The sequence below is a fragment of the Ranitomeya imitator genome, chromosome 2 (genome assembly GCF_032444005.1).
Source record: "Ranitomeya imitator isolate aRanImi1 chromosome 2, aRanImi1.pri, whole genome shotgun sequence".
Taxonomy (NCBI): domain Eukaryota; kingdom Metazoa; phylum Chordata; class Amphibia; order Anura; family Dendrobatidae; genus Ranitomeya; species Ranitomeya imitator.
Window position 1 is genome coordinate 135,305,011 of NC_091283.1, and position 17,989 is coordinate 135,322,999.

At 45.1% G+C, this 17,989-nt stretch overlaps 1 protein-coding gene across 1 annotated transcript in view; it reads left to right on the forward strand.

Moving 5' to 3' along the window:
• The window catches only part of TEX11 (testis expressed 11), a 222,369-nt gene that overhangs the window by 125,172 nt on the left and 79,208 nt on the right, over window positions 1-17,989 (forward strand). The window contains exons 15-17 of the mRNA XM_069754504.1: window positions 1,147-1,249; window positions 14,047-14,168; window positions 17,173-17,258. Coding sequence (XP_069610605.1) covers window positions 1,147-1,249; window positions 14,047-14,168; window positions 17,173-17,258 — 311 coding nt within the window. The remainder of the gene's footprint in view (window positions 1-1,146; window positions 1,250-14,046; window positions 14,169-17,172; window positions 17,259-17,989) is intronic.

Sequence of the window (17,989 nt, forward strand, 5' to 3'; positions counted from 1 at the left end):
AAAAGATAGATGAGTAGTATGATTTTTGAGTAGTATGATTCATATCGAATATTTGTCTGTGTTTTCACATGGCCTAGATTCATATACATGTGCTGCTGTGTTTCTTTATATCTATATGATACAGCTTGCAGCTTGCATGTATTCACATTTGGAGTGCTGGTTGGTTTTTTTTCTTTGTTAAAAAAAAGAATTAAAATAAAAAATAGTTACATACTAACCTTCCGGAGCCCCGGGATCGAAGCGGCCGGTTACCGATGCTCCTCGCGCGCTGCGGTCTGAAGAGTGCATTGCGGTCTTGCGAGATGATGACGTAGCGGTCTCGCGAGACTGCACATCATCATCTCGTGAGACCGCAATGCATGGAGCGGTCACCGGGGCCTCGCCAGGAGCATCGGTAACCGGCCGCTTCGATCTGGGGGCTCCGGAAGGTGAGTATGTAACTATTTTTTATTTTTTTTATTATTGTTAACATTAGATCTTTTTACTATTCAAACTGCATAGGCAGCATGAATAGTAAAAAGTTGGTCACACAGGGTTAATAGCAGCGTTAACCGAGTGCGTTACACCGCGGTCAACACTGCCATTAACCCTGTGTGAGCGCTGACTGGAGGGGAGTACGGAGTGGGCACTGACTGCGGGGAGGAAGGAGCGGCCATTTTTCCGCCGGACTGTGGCCGTCGCTGATTGGTCGCGGCAGCCATGACAGGCAGCTGGCGAGACCAATCAGCGACTTGGATTCCATGACAGACAGAGGCCGCGACCAATGAATATCCGTGACAGACAGACAGACAGACGGAAGTGACCCCTAGACAATTACATAGTAGATGAAATAATTAATTGAAATCTCTTGCTGTCCTGTCTGTATACTCTTTTGCTTCCTCACTTTCCCAGGAGCTGTGGTATGATCAGACCATGTTCCTGCACAGTCAGACACAGCCATTACATAGCAGGGGCACATTTATAAGATTATCTCAGCACAGGAGCATTTTATTTAACGCATCCAATTGTGGAAATTGTTATGATTCCAAGATTTATGGATTAAAGTTAACTTTGTTCGCGGGAGAACCTCTTAAGCAAAAACAGTAGGAAGCAGGAATTTACAAAATTCTCAGTTGGTCTTTTGGCTTTTTGATTCTTTATTTGCAGGCAAAAGAATCAGTAATTGGATCAGAGAAGTGTGAAAAAGGCAGCATCTTCACTCATTTCATCTTGTATAAAATTGCAATGAAAGAGAATGATCAGTTGGAAGGTAGGTGTTATTGTTTCGAGTCCCAGGCAAGCATAAAACTACAGCATTTCCAGTAAGAAAGACTACTCATATCAAGTACATAGCAAGATGTGACAATCCGGCCTCAAACATTAAAGCCTTTTTAATTGTGCGTAGTAATGTGTGCAGACACTGGGTGTGCATAAAACATACAACTGCATAATAAAGTATTAACCCCATCAGCCCCCAAGTCTGTTTTCACTTTCAAGACCAGGCCAGATTTTACAATTCTGACCAGTGTCACTTTATGAAGTAACTAGCTGAAGAGCCCGGCGTTGCCTGGGCATAGTAAATATCTGTGTTTAGTTATAGCACCTCACTTCTCTTATTTTCCCATCACACCTCTCATTTTCCCCATCACATCTTTCATTTTCCCCCTCACATCTCTCATTTTCTCCCTCACACCTCTCATTCCCCCTAACACTTGTCATTTCGACCTCACATCTGTCATTTTCCGATCACTCCACTATTTTCCCTCAGTCCTCTCATTTTGCACTCACAACTTTTCATTATCACCTCACACCTCTCATTTTCACCTCAGTATATACATGTTTGTCATCTCCCTTATATATAGTATACACCTGTATGTCATCTCCTGTATATAGTATATACCTGCTGTGTTGTCTCCCCTTTATATAGTATATACCTGTATGTCATCTCCTCCTATATATAGTATATACCTGTATGTCATCTCCTCATGTATATAGTATATACCTGTGTGTCATCTCCCCTGTATATAGTATATATCTGTGTGTCATCTCCTCCTGTATATAGTATATACATGTATGTCATCTCCTATATATAGCATATACCTGTATGTCATCTCCTCCTGTATATAGTATATACCTGTAGGTCATCTGCTCCTGTATATAGTATATACCTGTGTGTCATCTCCTCTTGTATATAGTATATACCTGTATGTCATCTCCTCCTGTATATAGTATGTACCTGTATGTCATCTCCTCCTCTATATAGTATATACCTGCGTCATCTCTCCTGTATATAGTATATACCTGTGTGTTATCTCCCCTGTACATAGTATATATCTGTATGTCATCTCCTCCTGTATTAGACCTCGTTCACACGTTATTTGGTCAGTATTTTTACCTCAGTATTTGTAAGCTAAATTGGCAGCCTGATAAATCCCCAGCCAACAGGAAGCCTTCCCCCTGGCAGTATATATTAGCTCACACATACACATAATAGACAGGTCATGTGACTGACAGCTGGTGTATTTCCTATATGGTACATTTGTTGCTCTTGTAGTTTGTCTGCTTATTAATCAGATTTTTATTTTTGAAGGATAATACCAGACTTATGTGTGTTTTAGGGCGAGTTTCGTTTGTCAAGTTGTGTGTGTTGAGTTGCGTATGGCGACATGCATGTGGCGACTTTTGTGAGATGAGTTTTGTGTGGCGACATGCGTGTAGCAACTTTTTGTGTGTCGAGTTGCATGTGACAGGTTAGTGTAGCAAGTTGTGTGCAGCAAGTTTTGTGCATGGCGAGTTTTGCGCGTGGCGAGTTTTGTGTGGTGCCTTTTGAGTATGTGCAAGTTTTGTTTGAGGCAACTTTTGCATGTGTTGCAACTTTTGTGCATGTGGCAATTTTTCCGCGGGTGCAAGTTTTGCGTGAGCCTCGTTTTGCATGTGGCGAGTTTTGCGCGTGGCGAGTTTTGAGCGGCGACTTTTGTGTTTTGACTTTTATGTGGTGAGGTTGGTGTATGTGTGGTGAAATGTGTGCTGAGGGTGGTATATGTGTTCAAGCACGTGGTAGTGTGTGGCGCATTTTGTGTGTGTGTGTTCATATCCCCGTGTGTGGTGAGTATCCCATGTCGTGGCCCCACCTTAGCAACTGTACGGTATATACTCTTTGGCACCATCGCTCTCATTCTTTAAGTCCCCCTTGTTCACATCTGGCAGCTGTCAATTTGGCTCCAACACTTTTCAATTCACTTTTTCCCCATTATGTAGATAGGGGCAAAATTATTTGGTGAATTGGAAAGCGCGGGGTTAAAATTTCACCTCACAACATAGCCTATGATGCTCTCAGGGTCCAGACGTGTGACCGTGCAAAATTTTGTGGCTGTAGCTGCGACGTCTCCAACACTTTTCCTTTCACTTTTTCCCCATTATGTAGATAGGGGCAAAATTGGTTGGTGAATTGGAAAGCGCAGGGTTAAAATTTCACCTCACAACACAGCCTATGACGCTCTCGGGGTCCAGACGTGTGACTGTGCAAAATTTTGTGGCTGTAGCTGCTACGGTTCAGATGCCAATCCCGGACATACATACACACATACACACACACATACACACATTCAGCTTTATATATTAGATAACTCTGGTACGCTTTAGCAAATTCCACTGATTGTTAGACTGTTTTTTCGTAACATATTGTACTTCATGATAGTGGTAACATTTCTTTGATATGACTTGCGTCTATTTGCAACAAAAAATGGTAATTTGGCAAAATTTTGTAATTTTCAAACTTTTAATTTTTATGCCCTTAAATCAAAGAGATATGTCACACAAAATAGTTAATAAATAAGTTAACATTTCTGACATGTATATGTTATATCAGCACAATTTTTGAAACCTAAATTTGTTTGTTAGGAAGTTATAAGGGTTAAAAGTTGACCAGCAATTTATCATTTTTTCAACAAAATTTACAAAACCATTTTTGTTAGGGACCACATCACATTTGAAGTGACTTTGAGGGGTCTAGATGACAGAAAATACGTGAAAGTGACAACGTTCTTAAAAACTGCACCCCTCAAGGTTCTCAAAACCACATTCAAGAAGTTTATTAACCCTTAAGGTGCTTAACAGGAATTTTGGGACCGTGGAAAGAAAAAATAAACATTTAACTTTTCACAAAAAAAATTATTTTAGACCCAATTTTTTTATTTTCAAAAGGATAACAGGAAAAAATGGACAGCAAAATTTGTTGTGCAATTTCTCCTGAGCATGCAGATACCCTATATGTGGGGGAAAACCGATGTTTGGGCATGTGGCAGGGCTCAGAAAGAAAGAAGCGCCATTTGATTTTTTTTTTATTTTTTTTAATCCAAAATTTTCTGGAATTATTATGCCATGTCGCATTTGGTGAGTCCCTGATGTGCTTAAACAGTTAAAACCCCCACAAGTGACATCATTTTGAAAACTAGACCCCTCAGGGAACTTATCTAGATGTGTGGTGAGCACCTTGAACACCCAGATGCTTCACATAAGTTTATAACATTGAGCCATGAAAAAAAAACATTTTTCCCACAAAATGTTTTGTATCCCCAAATTTTACATTTTCACAAGGGTAACAAGAGAAATTGCACCATACAAATTGTTGTGCAATTTCTTCTGAGCACGTCGATACTCTATATGTGGGAAACTACTGTTTCGGCGCATGGCAGGGCTCGGAAAGGAAGGAGTGCCATTTACTTTTTGAATGCAAAATTTGCTAGTATAATTAGCGGAAGCCATGTCGCGTTTGGAGTGTCCCTAATATGGATCTTAGTGTTTAGCAGGCAAGCAGAGAGGAGTTCTCCTCTGCTCTCTGATCAGCACTCTCACTACGTCATCGCGAGAGGCCGATTGTTGCCATGGTGACCTGATGTCGTGCTAGCAAACTTGCTACCAAATGATCAGAGCATGGTGTCACAAGTTTGTCAGTTCAGTGTACTTTATGTAAATGACCTCTTCTCGCCTATGGGGAGAACAATGCCTGGAAGAATACTCCACCTCCAAAGCTTATTTTAAATAGGGAGTGTTACCAGTGTTGATGCATAATGGTTACCTGTATGATGTGTAACAGTTACCAGTGTTACCAGTGTGATGTGTAATAGCCGCTCTCTGCTCACCTGATCTCACTGCAGGGCTGTGTATCATACCTCACACAACTACAGGTTCCTATCAGCTTCAAGCTCACAGACAGAAAGGGTTAAAATATTATTGCAATACAGCAGAGCTCAGAGAGCTGCAAAAAATGTGTGTGCAAGAAGATACAGTTAGGTCCATATATATTTGGACAGAGACGCGATTTTTCTAATTTTGGTTATAGACATTACCACAATGAATTTTAAACAAAACAATTCAGATGCAGTTGAAGTTCAGACTTTCAGCTTTCATTTGAGAGTATCCACATTAAAATTGGATGAAGGGTTTAGGAGTTTCAGCTCCTTAACATGTGCCATTTTGTTTCTCATTTTTACAACAACATTTTTTTTTTTGGGACCACATCACATTTGAAGTAGCTTTGAGGGATCTATATGACAGAAAATACCTAGTGACACCATTGTAAAAACTGCACCCCTCAAGGTGCTCAAAACCACATGCAAGAGGTTTATTAACCCTTCAGGTGTTTCACAGGAATTTCTTACAACACCGCCCTGCTGCTTCTTAATTGATCCCCGGCATCACCCTCCTGCGCAGGCGTACTTCTCTACCCTGTTGAGGGCAGAGTAAAGTATTGCAGTGCACAGGTGCTGGGAAAGGTCAGAGAGGCCCAGCGCCTGCAGTCTTGCTGTGACGATTAGGGTTGAGCGAAACGGATCGGTCATTTTCATAAGTCGCCGACTTTTGGCAAAGTCAGGTTTCATGAAACCCGACCCCATCCCTGTGTGGAGTCGGCCATGCGGTACGCGACCTTCGCGCCAAAGTCACGCGTTCAGCGCCATTTCTCAGCCAATGAAGGAGGACGCAGAGTGTGGGCAGCGTGATGACATAGTTCTCGGTCCCCACCATCTTAGAGAAGGGCGTGGCAGTGATTGGCTTGCTTTCTGCGGCGTCACAGGGGCTATAAAGGGGCATGCACGCCGACCGCCATCTTACTGCTGCTGATCTGAGCATAGGGAGAGGTTGCTGCCACTTCATCAGAAGCAGGGATAGTGTTAGGCAGGGAATATAAACCCCCAAACCACTTGTGCTGTAGCGATTTCCACTGTCCAACACCACCTTTTCCTTGCAGGGACAGTGGAGGCTACATTTCAGTGCATCAGCTCTGTAGCTTATTAGGCTGCCTTATAAGGCTCCCTGATAGCTGCATTGCTGTTTGTACGCCGCTGTGCAAACCAACTACTTTTTTCAAAGCACAAATCCTGTTGTTCCTTCCTTTCTGCACAGCTATCTTGTTTGTTTGTCCACACTTTTGTGTGCAGCAGTCCTTTTAATTGCTGCCTGCCATACTTTTCTGAGATTACTGTAGGGAGATAGTAATTGTAGTACAGTCCCTTTTTTTTTTTATATATATTTCTTCAATCCACTTTCTGCCCCTGAAACTGTGTAGTGTGAAACAGTGGGCCTGTATTTTTCTGCACTGTCCCACACCTAAAAAGGGAGATTTATATTGCCAATCAGTGCATCTGTGCCAGTCCAGTCTGTTGTATCTGTCAGTCATTTTGTGCCACAGAAACAATACTGTAAAACTGTGGGCCAGATTGATTCACTAGTCTCCCATCCCAAAAAAAAGAAGGGGAGATTAATATTGGCAAATCTGTGCATCTGTGCCGGACTGGCACAGATGCACAGATTTGCCAATATTAATCTCCCCTTCTTTTTTCTGTGGTATCGGTCTGTCATTTTGTGCCACTGAAACACTACTGTAAAACTGTGGGCCAGATTGATTCACTAGTCTCCCATCCCCCCCCAAAAAGAAGGGGAGATTAATATTGGCAAATCTGTGCATCTGTGCCAGTCCAGTCTGTGGTATTGGTCTGTCATTTTGTGCCACTGAAACACTACTGTAAAACTGTGGGCCAGATTGATTCACTAGTCTCCCATCCTCCCCAAAAAAAGGGGAGATTAATATTGGCAAATCTGTGCATCTGTGCCAGTCCAGTCTGTGGTATCGGTCTGTCATTTTGTGCCACTGAAACACTACTGTAAAACTGTGGGCCAGATTGATTCACTAGTCTCCCATCCCCCCCCCCCAAAAAAAAGAAGGGGAGATTAATATTGGCAAATCTGTGCATCTGCGTCAGTCCTGTTAGTGGCATATCTGTCAGCCACTGTCTGCCACTGAAACTGTGTACTGTAATACAGTGGGCCTGATTTTCCCTGCACTCTCACATACCTATAAAGGGAGATTTAAATTCACAACAATTTTGCGTCCACCTTGTAACTGGTTTTACAATACCAAATACCGTTTGTTAGTTTGGTTACATATTTACAAGAATGAGGAAGTCTGGTGGAAGAGGTCGTGGCCGTGGGCGGTCATTGCCAGCTGGTAATGATGGTAGTGGTGGTGGAGCATCAGGTGGTCGTGGGAAAAGCAATATAGCACCTAAGTCTCGAGTTGTTCAGCCACCGTCATCGTCTGGCTACACAAGGCCTCGAACGCTCCCTTTTCTGGGAGTAGGAAAACCGCTTTTAAAGCCGGAGCAGCAGGAACAAGTTTTGGCTTTCCTTGCTGACTCTGCCTCTAGCTCTTTTGCCTCATCTTCTGAAAGTGCAAAATGTAAAAGCAGCGCGTCGTCAGTGGATGTTCCCGGTCAGGGACAAGTCGCTTCCTTGCGTTCTTCACCCAGAACAACATAGAAGGATGCGTCAGGCGACACAACGGGTTACTCCATGGAGCTCTTTACACATACCGTTCCTGGGTTAGAAAGGGAAATTGTTAACAGGTCATGCCCATTACAAGATGAATCGGACATGGAGTGCACAGTTGCACAGCCACAGCCAGATTCTTATGCTGTTCCTTTTGACTCAGATCACAACATTGCCCTCGCAGTGTACTGATCCAGAATCTGACCCAGATGAGACTATGGAGCCCCGTCACGAACACTATAGCACCGGCTTACACAGTGACAGAGAGGAAGGTGCACAGGACATAGAAGAGGAGGTCATAGATGACCCAGTTTTTGACCCCGATTGGCAGCCATTGGGGGAACAGGGTGCAGCCAGCAGTAGCTCTGAAGAGGAGGAGGAGGAGCCGCAGCAGGCATCAACATCGCAACAGATTCCATCTGGCAGGCCCGTATCTGGCCAAAAACGTGTGGCAAAACCAGTTGTAGGACAGCGTGGCCATCCGGTTAAAGTAGCTCAGTGTGCAATGCCTGAAAAGGTATCCAATAGTAGGAAGAGTGCAGTCTGGCATTTTTTTAACCAACATCCAAATGATCAGTGCAAAGTCATCTGTAAGAAATGCTCAAGGAGCTTCAGCAGAGGTCAGAATGTTAAAAGTCTAAATACAAGTTGCAAGCGTAGACATTTAAACACCATGCACTTGCAAGCCTGGACTAACTACCAAACGTCCCTTAATGTTGTTGCACCCTCTCACAATGAAGCTAGTCAGCAACGCTACATCCCTTCCCTCACTGTAAGCCCAACGTTTACCACACCACCTACAGCAAATGTGGAGGTTTCGTCGCAAGGCCAAAGCAGTCAGGGAATCACCAGGTTCTTGGTAGGAAACACTGTATGTAGGCCAACAGCAAGAATACCATCACCAACCCTCTCTGTCTGCCATGTCCACCCGCACCCCCGCTAGTACCACCATATGCAGCTCTCCAGTCCAGCTCACCCTACAAGAGACTCTTGTTAGGAAAAGGAAGTAGTCATCCTCTCATCCGCGTACACAGGGTTTGAACGCCCACATTGCTAGACTAATCTCATTAAAGATTATACCCTACCGGTTAGTTGAAAGTGAAGCTTTCAAAGCCCTGATGGACTACGCTGTTCCACACTACGAGCTACCCAGTCGACACTTCTTTTCGGGAAAAGCCATCCCAGCCCTCCACCAGCACGTAAAAGACCGCATTGTCCATGCACTCAGGCCATCTGTGAGTAGAAAGGTGCACCTGACAACAGATGTATGGACCAGTAGGCATGGCCAGGGGCGTTATGTGTCCATCATGGCACACTGGGTTAATGTGGTGGATGCCTGGTCCACAGGGGACAGCAATATTGGGACAGTTCTGCCTAGCCCACAGTCTAGGAAACAGTTGGCTGTAGGCATTCGCCCCCCCTCCTCCTCCTCGTCCTCCAGGAGAAGCGACAGCTCATCCACAGACCGCAGTCGCACGACCACTCCATCCACAGCTGCGACTGTTGCACACGAGGTGTCCCATTATGGAACAGCTAGTGGCAAGCGTCAGCAGGCTGTATTGTCAATGAAGTGTTTGGGCGACAACAGACACAATGCGGAAGTTCTGTCTGAGTTCTTGCAGCAAGAAACTCAGTCATGGCTGGGCAGTGTACATCTTGAGGCAGGCAAGGTAGTGAGTGATAACGGAAGGAATTTTATGGCTGCCATAGCCCTTTCACAACTGAAACACATTCCTTGCCTGGCTCACACCTTAAACCTGGTGGTGCAGTGCTTCTTGAAAAGTTATCCGGGGTTACCCGACCTGCACCTGAAGGTGCGCAGACTTTGCTCGCACATCCGCCGTTCGCCCGTACACTCCAGCCGTATGCAGAACCATCAGTGATCTTTGAACCTTCCCCAGCATCGCCTAATCATCGACGTTGCAACAAGGTGGAACTCCACACTGCACATGCTTCAGAGACTGTGCGAACAGAAGCGTGCTGTTATGTATTTGTGGGAGGATACACGTACACGGGCAGGCTGTTGGATGGCAGACATGGAGTTGTCAGGTGTGCAGTGGTCGAAGCTAAAAGACCTCTGTCAAGTCCTTCAGTGTTTTGAGGAATGCACACGGCTGGTTAGTGCAGACAACACCATAATAAGCATGAGCATCCCCCTAATGCGTCTGCTGATGCAAAGTTTGACGCACATAAAGGAGCAGGCGTCTGCAGCCGAGGACGAGGGAAGCCATGATGACAGTCAGCCATTGTCTGGTCAGGGAAGTCTACTGGACGAGGTGGCAGGCGAAGAGGAGGAAGACGAGGAGGATGATGGGGATGAGTATTTTTTGGATGAGGAAGCTTCTCAGGGGGAAATAGAAACTGGTGGCGTTGCAAGGCCAGGTACAGGGTTTTTGAGGGAGGCAAGTGACTTTGATTTGCCCGAAAGTGCTCCTCAACCCAGCCCAAGCAGTGAATTGACAACTAGAACATTGGCCCACATGGCGGATTATGCCTTGCGTATCCTAAAAAGGGACCCCCGCATTATAAAAATGATGACCGATGACGATTACTGGTTGGCCTGCCTCCTGGATCCACGCTATAAGGGGAAACTGCAAAACATCATGCCACATGAGAACCTTGAACAAATATTGGCAACCAAACAAGCAACTCTTGTTGACTGTTTGATTCAGGCATTCCCAGCACACAGCGCCGGTGATGGTTCTCACACGAGCTGCAGGGGCAACAGGGCAGAGGTGGTAGAGGTGCACAAATCAGAAGTGGCGTTGGACAGAGAGGTTTTCTGACCAGGTTGTGGAGTGATTTCGCAATGACCGCAGACAGGACAGGTACTGCAGCATCAATTCAAAGTGACAGGAGACAACATTTGTCCAGTATGGTTACTAACTATTTTTCCTCCCCTATCGATGGTCTCCCTCACCCGTCATTCCCATTTGATTACTGGGCATCCAAAATAGACACCTGGCCTGAATTGTCCGAATATGCATTGCAGGAGCTCCCTTGCCCAGCAGCTAGTGTGCTATCAGAAAGAGTATTCAGTGCTGCAGGTTCAATACTGACCGAAAAAAGGACTCGTCTGGCTACCCAAAATGTTGATGATCTAACCTTCATTAAAAATGAACCACTCATGGATTTCTAATTATTTTGCCCCACCTTTCCCGGCTGACACCTAGCTTTCCTTTAAAAAGGTCTTGCTTTTGGACTGGTCTTACTGAGTGTTCCAATTTCTCCATTTGCAGCTGCTGTATGTCCAGCATACGACATGTTTACACCTCCCTAAATGGGCTTACTCCCCCCACGTGGCCGTGGTCTCGCCACTTGGCGGAAGCACCCGTGAGAGTGCCGTTTGTCTGAAGAGGTGGGTGTGCCCACTTTTGGTCGATGGCACTGGCACCGGTTCCCCCATAGTACAATGAAGTGTCTCTGGCATTGGTGGCGCGCACCCAACGTCAGACACACCGTTGTAACATGAGGGGCCTTGGGCCAGTACCGCCGGGCACGAGAGAGTGCCCCCCACCCCCCAGCTCAAACTGTGCTCTACCACTTGCAAAATTATCTGTCACTGCTCCACCGCTGTTTAGTCTATGCGGTGAAATCCTTCAATGCCTGGCACTGACAATACCAATTTGTTGACATGTTTGATGCTACTTAAAATATTCAGTGGCCCTGTCCTACATTTACACCAGTAAAAACTTTGCACCAAATAACAATGTCTGAAAGTCATCAGAGGAGCCCACCCCTGTACCTAAGTATGCCACCCTTTTTTTGGTTTGTTTTGTTTTTTTTGCGAGACATTAACATCTATGTATTATTTTGGAGTACTAACTGTGTCAGACACTCCTTCCAATTGTCTTCCGCTGACCACACCAATGCTGCCTGTGTACCCCTGCAAGATAATTGAAACTGCATAGAGCCTTCTTTTTTTAATTTTAGGCTTACTAAGTCTGTCTGCGGTCCCTCCTTCCAATAGTCCTCCACTGCCCACACTAATGCTGCCTGTGTACCCCTGCAAGATAATTGAAACTGCATTGAGCCTCCTTTTTTATTTTAGGCCTACTAAGTCTGTCTGCGGTCCCTCCTTCCAATAGTCCTCCGCTGACCACACCAATGCTGCTTGTGTACCCCTGCAAGATAATTGAAACTGCATAGAGCCTTCTTTTTTTAATTTTAGGCTTACTAAGTCTGTCTGCGGTCCCTCCTTCCAATAGTCCTCCGCTGACCACACCAGTGCTGCCTGTGTACCCCTGCAAGATAATTGAAACTGCATAGAGCCTTCTTTTTTTAATTTTAGGCTTACTAAGTCTGTCTGCGGTCCCTCCTTCCTATAGTCCTCCACTGCCCACACTAATGCTGCCTGTGTACCCCTGCAAGATAATTGAAACTGCATTGAGCCTACTTTTTTATGTTAGGCCTGGTAAGTCTGTCTGCGGTCCCTCCTTCCAATAGTCCTCCGCTGACCACATCAATGCTGCCTGTGTACCCCTGGAACCTATTTAAAAGTGCATAAAGCCTACTTTTTTATGTTAGGCCTACTAAGTCTGTCTGCGGTCCCTCCTTCCAATAGTCCTCCACTGACCACACCAATTCTGCCTGAACTGCTTTTAGCCTACTTTTGTATTTGGGACTATATATCTATGTTTCATCCTCATCCTGCCCATTGCCCAGCCAGTGCTAGATGACTCTGCTGGTACATTGACCCAGACCGCTACATTCCCCTTGCACGCTACACAGCCAGATTCTGACTCTGCTGAAAGTGAGGATCCCCTTCCCGCATACTATACCACCTTACACGGGGACAAAGAGGAAGGCGCAGATGAAAGTGCAGGTTCCATCATCAGGTGGGGGGGATACTCGTTGTCGACGTCACTTGCACAGGGCCCCTCACAGTACGCTAAAGTGTCGCTGCCGGTGGGAGGCGCCCCCGCCGTGCAAACACACCGCCGTACTTTGAGGGGCCCTGTGCCAGTGCCAATGCAAACGAGTGGGCCCCCCTGCTTGCTCAGGATCTCAGCACTTGCAAAGTTGAAATACTTACCTCTCCCTGCTCCACTGCCGTGACGTGGTCCACGTTTCCTGGGCCCACTAAATACTAGAACCAACCATACCCCCCACAACTTTAGCCAAATGACCCCCAATTTCCAATGCCTAACTATTATTATAAGGTAAATTAAGATTGACAAGCTTCAGTACCAAGAATGGATGTTTTTGCCATTAAAATGGGCACTATAGGTGTTTTCCTGGCCTCCACTCACTGCCGACTATGCTTCCCCATTGACTTGCATTGGGTTTCGTGTTTCCGTCGATCCCCGACCCCGACTTTTCCCGATAATCGGCCGATTTCACTCGACTCGACTTCTGAGATAGTCGGGTTTCGCAAAAACCCGACTCGACCCTAAAAAAGTAAAAGTCGCTCAACCCTAGTGACGATATAACTTTTAATCTACATTCCAGCACGCAGCTTGCATTACATGCCTACATTAACACTATTCTAATATTTATACTATACCTATCACTTATACACTAATAGGCCAACCACTGCCTATCTGCCCTAATGTTCCTACCACTGAGCTGAGTGTACCAAGTAACCTTAGGCATTACCAATAAAGTACCCACACATCAGCATTTATAACACTCTATGCACTTAACATTTTACATTATACTATCAAAACATAATACAACCGCATGTTAACATTCACACTACAAATGTTGTATTCAGGTGCAGGTATATGACACCCTTACAACTGCATCAATAAAGTTGTGTCAAACACAAATACCAGGTAGTAAAAGCATGTAAAAATCCACACTAAAAAACAATGAAAAATGCAAGTAATCTAATTCACGTAATAAATGCAGAAATGCTGGAGAAAATCTGTAAAATCAAAAACTCACAAAATACTCCTTGCGGGAGTGTAGCTGTAGAATGTTAATTCTCTGAGAAGTAATTTCAGAATGCACTCTCTCATTTGGTTCCTATAGTTCTGTACGACAGTTGTGGAATGGGCAGTCATTTGATTAACTATTCCCTTTTTGCAACTTCTCTCAATTCCTAAAATGTAACATATATTGGAAAATACTAATTGTTAAAAAAAATTATGGCGAGAACATTGATTTTCTTTTTTAAATCCATAAATTGTGGCCATATTGCATTGATACCCTATAGACCACATACACCTTGCTCTGCCCATGTGTATGGCAAACTTTATACTATCAGGAAAATGCTAATAATTTATTAAATGATTGCAGCTATGAATGCTATAACAGCTATGGGAAATATAGCAGGTCAGACAGACTTGAAGGAAAAGCTCTTGGAGGAAAACTGTTCAGCTACAGATCTGCTCAGCATAGCAGCACAAATAGCTCTAGATGTAAGTAGAAAAATAAAGGAGACCTATAATATGAATCCATAACATGCACCACTTGTTTCAAATATTACTTTTCCAACTCCAAAATTCTCTGTATTGTGGTAGAGTATAATGTTACTATACTCCCAGGATTTTGATCAATATATAGATTTTTTAAGCTAGCCTAAATTAGTTTGTGTACATATGTTTTACATATTTGTGTGTATGATATATAATGTACACAGAAGTGTAGCTAGGGTTTTGGTTCAGGGGGGGCGAAGCTTCTGAGTGGGCCCCTAACCAGGTAACCTTCCTTACAATTCGGTGAAGCACCCTAATAGTGGAGGAGAACCTCAGCAGATGACCGCGCTATTACTGAAGATAATCTCTATATAACAACCAACATGGATATTACCGCTATATGGTCAGTGGTAGATACCAGCCGTACAGAACATGTAAGAGATCACAGCACAATTACAGTTAATGTCTTACCGCTGATGTTCTCTGATGGAATCGTTCACTTTTCCCGTCTTTTCCATCTGGCACAGACCGACAGAGAATACAACAAAGACATATTTCACTTCTCATTCCAGCCCCATCACCATCTATTCCCAACCTGCACAAACTCCTCATCCTGCTGATACCTCAACACTGAGCCACTGCTGCTATATGTGTCCCTATTACTGCCCCTGATACCCCAATACGGAGCCACTCCTGCCGTATGTGTCCCTATTACTGCCCCTGATACCCCAATACTGAGTCGCTGCTGCCATATGTGTCCCTATTACTGCCCCTGATACCCCAATACTGAGCCGCTGCTGCCGTATGTGTTCCTATTATGCCCCTGATACCCCAATACTGAGCCGCTGCTGCCGTATGTGTTCCTATTACTGCCCCTGATACCCCAATACTGAGCCGCTGCTGCTATATGTGTCCCTATTACTGCCCCTGATACCCCAATACTGAGACACTGCTGCTGTATGTGTTCCTATTACTGCCCCTGATACCCCAATACTGAGCCGCTGCTGCCGTATGTGTTTCTATTACTGTCCCTGATACCCCAATATTGAGCCGCTGCTGCCGTATGTGTCCCTATTACTGCACCTACTGTGTGGTTCTCTGTGCCCTCTAAATTCTAAAGCAACCCTCTAGAATATAGTAATGCCGGGTGCAGGTGCCCTAGAAAACAGCGCCCACATTTTGCTCCCTAGAAAGTAATATTGCCATGTGTGCCCCTTTGATAGTCACAGTAACCTGAGATCCCCTATAACAAGAAGTGCCCACTTTACATTTAACAATGTCCCGAGTCTGCCCCTGTACAGCTCCCCTATACACAGTATGATGCTCTCTTATATACAGTATAATGCTCCCTCACTGTATAGTACCAGCCACACAGTATACTGACCCCTTAGTAGCCCCCAAACTGTTTGATGGCTCCAACACTGTGATGGCCCCTTCACTGTAATCTACACACTGTATGCTGGCCCACTAGGTGGCCTCAATATAGTATAATGCACCAAATCATCCTAAATATATATAAATGCACTCCCCATAGGTCTCCATATAGTATAACACACTCCCCATAAGCCTCCATATAGTACAATGCACTCCCCATAGGCCTACTCTATAGCACAAGACAGCACCCCCATAGGCAGACCCTTTAGTATAAGAAAGCACCCCGTAGGTAGACTCTGTAGTTTGAGACAGCACCCCATAGGCAGACCCTGTAGTATAAGGCAGCACCCCATAGGCAGATCCTGTAGTATAAGGCAGCACCCATAGGCAGATTCTGAAGTATAAGGCAGCACCCATATAGGCAGACCCTGTAGTATAAGACAGCACCCCATAGGCAGACCCTGTAGTAAAAGGCAGTACCCCCATAGGCAGATTCTGAAGTATAAGGCAGCACCCATATAGGCAGATCCTGAAGTATAAGGCAGCCCCCCTATAGGCAGATCCTGAAGTATAAGGCAGCCCCCGTATAGGCAGATCCTGAAGTATAAGGCAGCCGCCGTATAGGCTGATAATGAAGTATAAGGCAGCCGCCATATAGGCAGATCCTGAAGTATAAGGCAGCCCCCCTATAGGCAGATCCTGAAGTATAAGGCAGCCCCCCTATAGGCAGATCCTGAAGTATAAGGCAGCCCCCGTATAGGCAGATCCTGAAGTATAAGGCAGCCGCCGTATAGGCTGATAATGAAGTATAAGGCAGCCGCCATATAGGCAGATCCTGAAGTATAAGGCAGCCCCCCTATAGGCAGATCCTGAAGTATAAGGCAGCCCCCTATAGGCAGATCCTGAAGTATAAGGCAGCACCCCATAGGCAGACCCTGTAGTATAAGACCGCCCCCCTATAGATAGATCCTGAACTTTAAGGCAGCCCTCATAAAAAAAACAATAAATACCTCTCTTCCTCCTTGTTCCAGTGGTGCTCCGACCTCCCGCTCATCTTCTGACAGCGGGCGCCGGGTGGTGACGTCATCGCGCCCACTGTCAGCGTCGGTGATGCTGACAGGGGGATGATGGGAGAAGGAGCGCAGCACTCCCTCCCTCATCAGTGCGGTGACGGGCGGGGGGCGCACTACTGGCACCGGGGCCCCCCAGCCTGCTCAGAGGCCCCATAGCGGATGGCAGAGCAGGGAGATCGATTCTCCCTGCTCAGCCGCAGAAGGTAACTGTTTTGGTGCTCGCAGCACGCCGATACAGTTACAGTAGCGTAGCTCCGGGTGGGTTCCTTCTGAGCACCGGGCCCGGGATGATGGCCCCCTCTGCCCCCCTGGTAGCTACGCTACTGAATGTACATATATAGTTTTGATCCTAAATGGCTATTGTAATAATCTAATTGCTCCTCTAATATTCTTTAATTAAAAAGTCCCTTACATTCCCTCTCTGCTCTCAACTGCTTTATTATTTTTTTTACCTACTTCCTTTATGATGATGCTTCGTTTGAGAATCCCCAGTGCATGCTGGGATACTCAAATAAGATGAAAAATCATATGTAATAAAGAATCCTCGCCTTCATCCATAGGCCAATGATAAGACAGTGGCCATTAAGGCTCTGGAGCGTGTGATTGAACATTCCCAAGACACAGAACAAGTATTTACTTCGCTCAGGTAAGCTTTGCCCTGAGGTTATACATCATGCATAGACTTTTTGTTTGAGCAGTTAACCAATATGCATTTTGCCACTCCTTCTTATAGGTTAGTGCGGATCAAAATGTAAAATCCAGATTTAAGTACAGTTAAGCTCAATAAACTTTAGTTTGTGTAATTCATACTTCCAGAAATCCTGGGAACCAAATTCTGATTCCACACATTAGATAGCTGTTTGTTTCTGTGCAGATACCTTCCTACTTGACCAACAAAATTGTAGCAAAGTGTAAAAAATGAGACTTGTGTCCCAAGTTGGAAAGGTGCAGGAGCTGCATGTGCGCATTTCCACTTCATGTAAGGTTTATAGCAATGATCGAGGTAGTCAAGGCCTGTACTCGGCTATCACCGTCATTCCCAGAGAATTTGAAATGAAGCCTATTTCAATAAGAAACAGGTCACTCATTCACAAACACCAGGACCTAGCAGTGGATAGGTGGTAACAAAAAGCATACATTAAAAACAAGGTTTTAGTAATCTGGCAGCAGATCACATCACATTATGTCAAAACACAGTTCACCTTGCCTGTATCACCATATAATACGCCGATGTCGGACATCCTCCCATTGATGTGGGCTCCAGCAGTGAGCCCACATCTTTTCCAGCACATGTCAGCTGGAGAATGACCTGGAGACTCATAATGGCAGATCAGTTTTAGCATTTAGTGAACCTAGTAAAAAAGCAAACACAAAAAA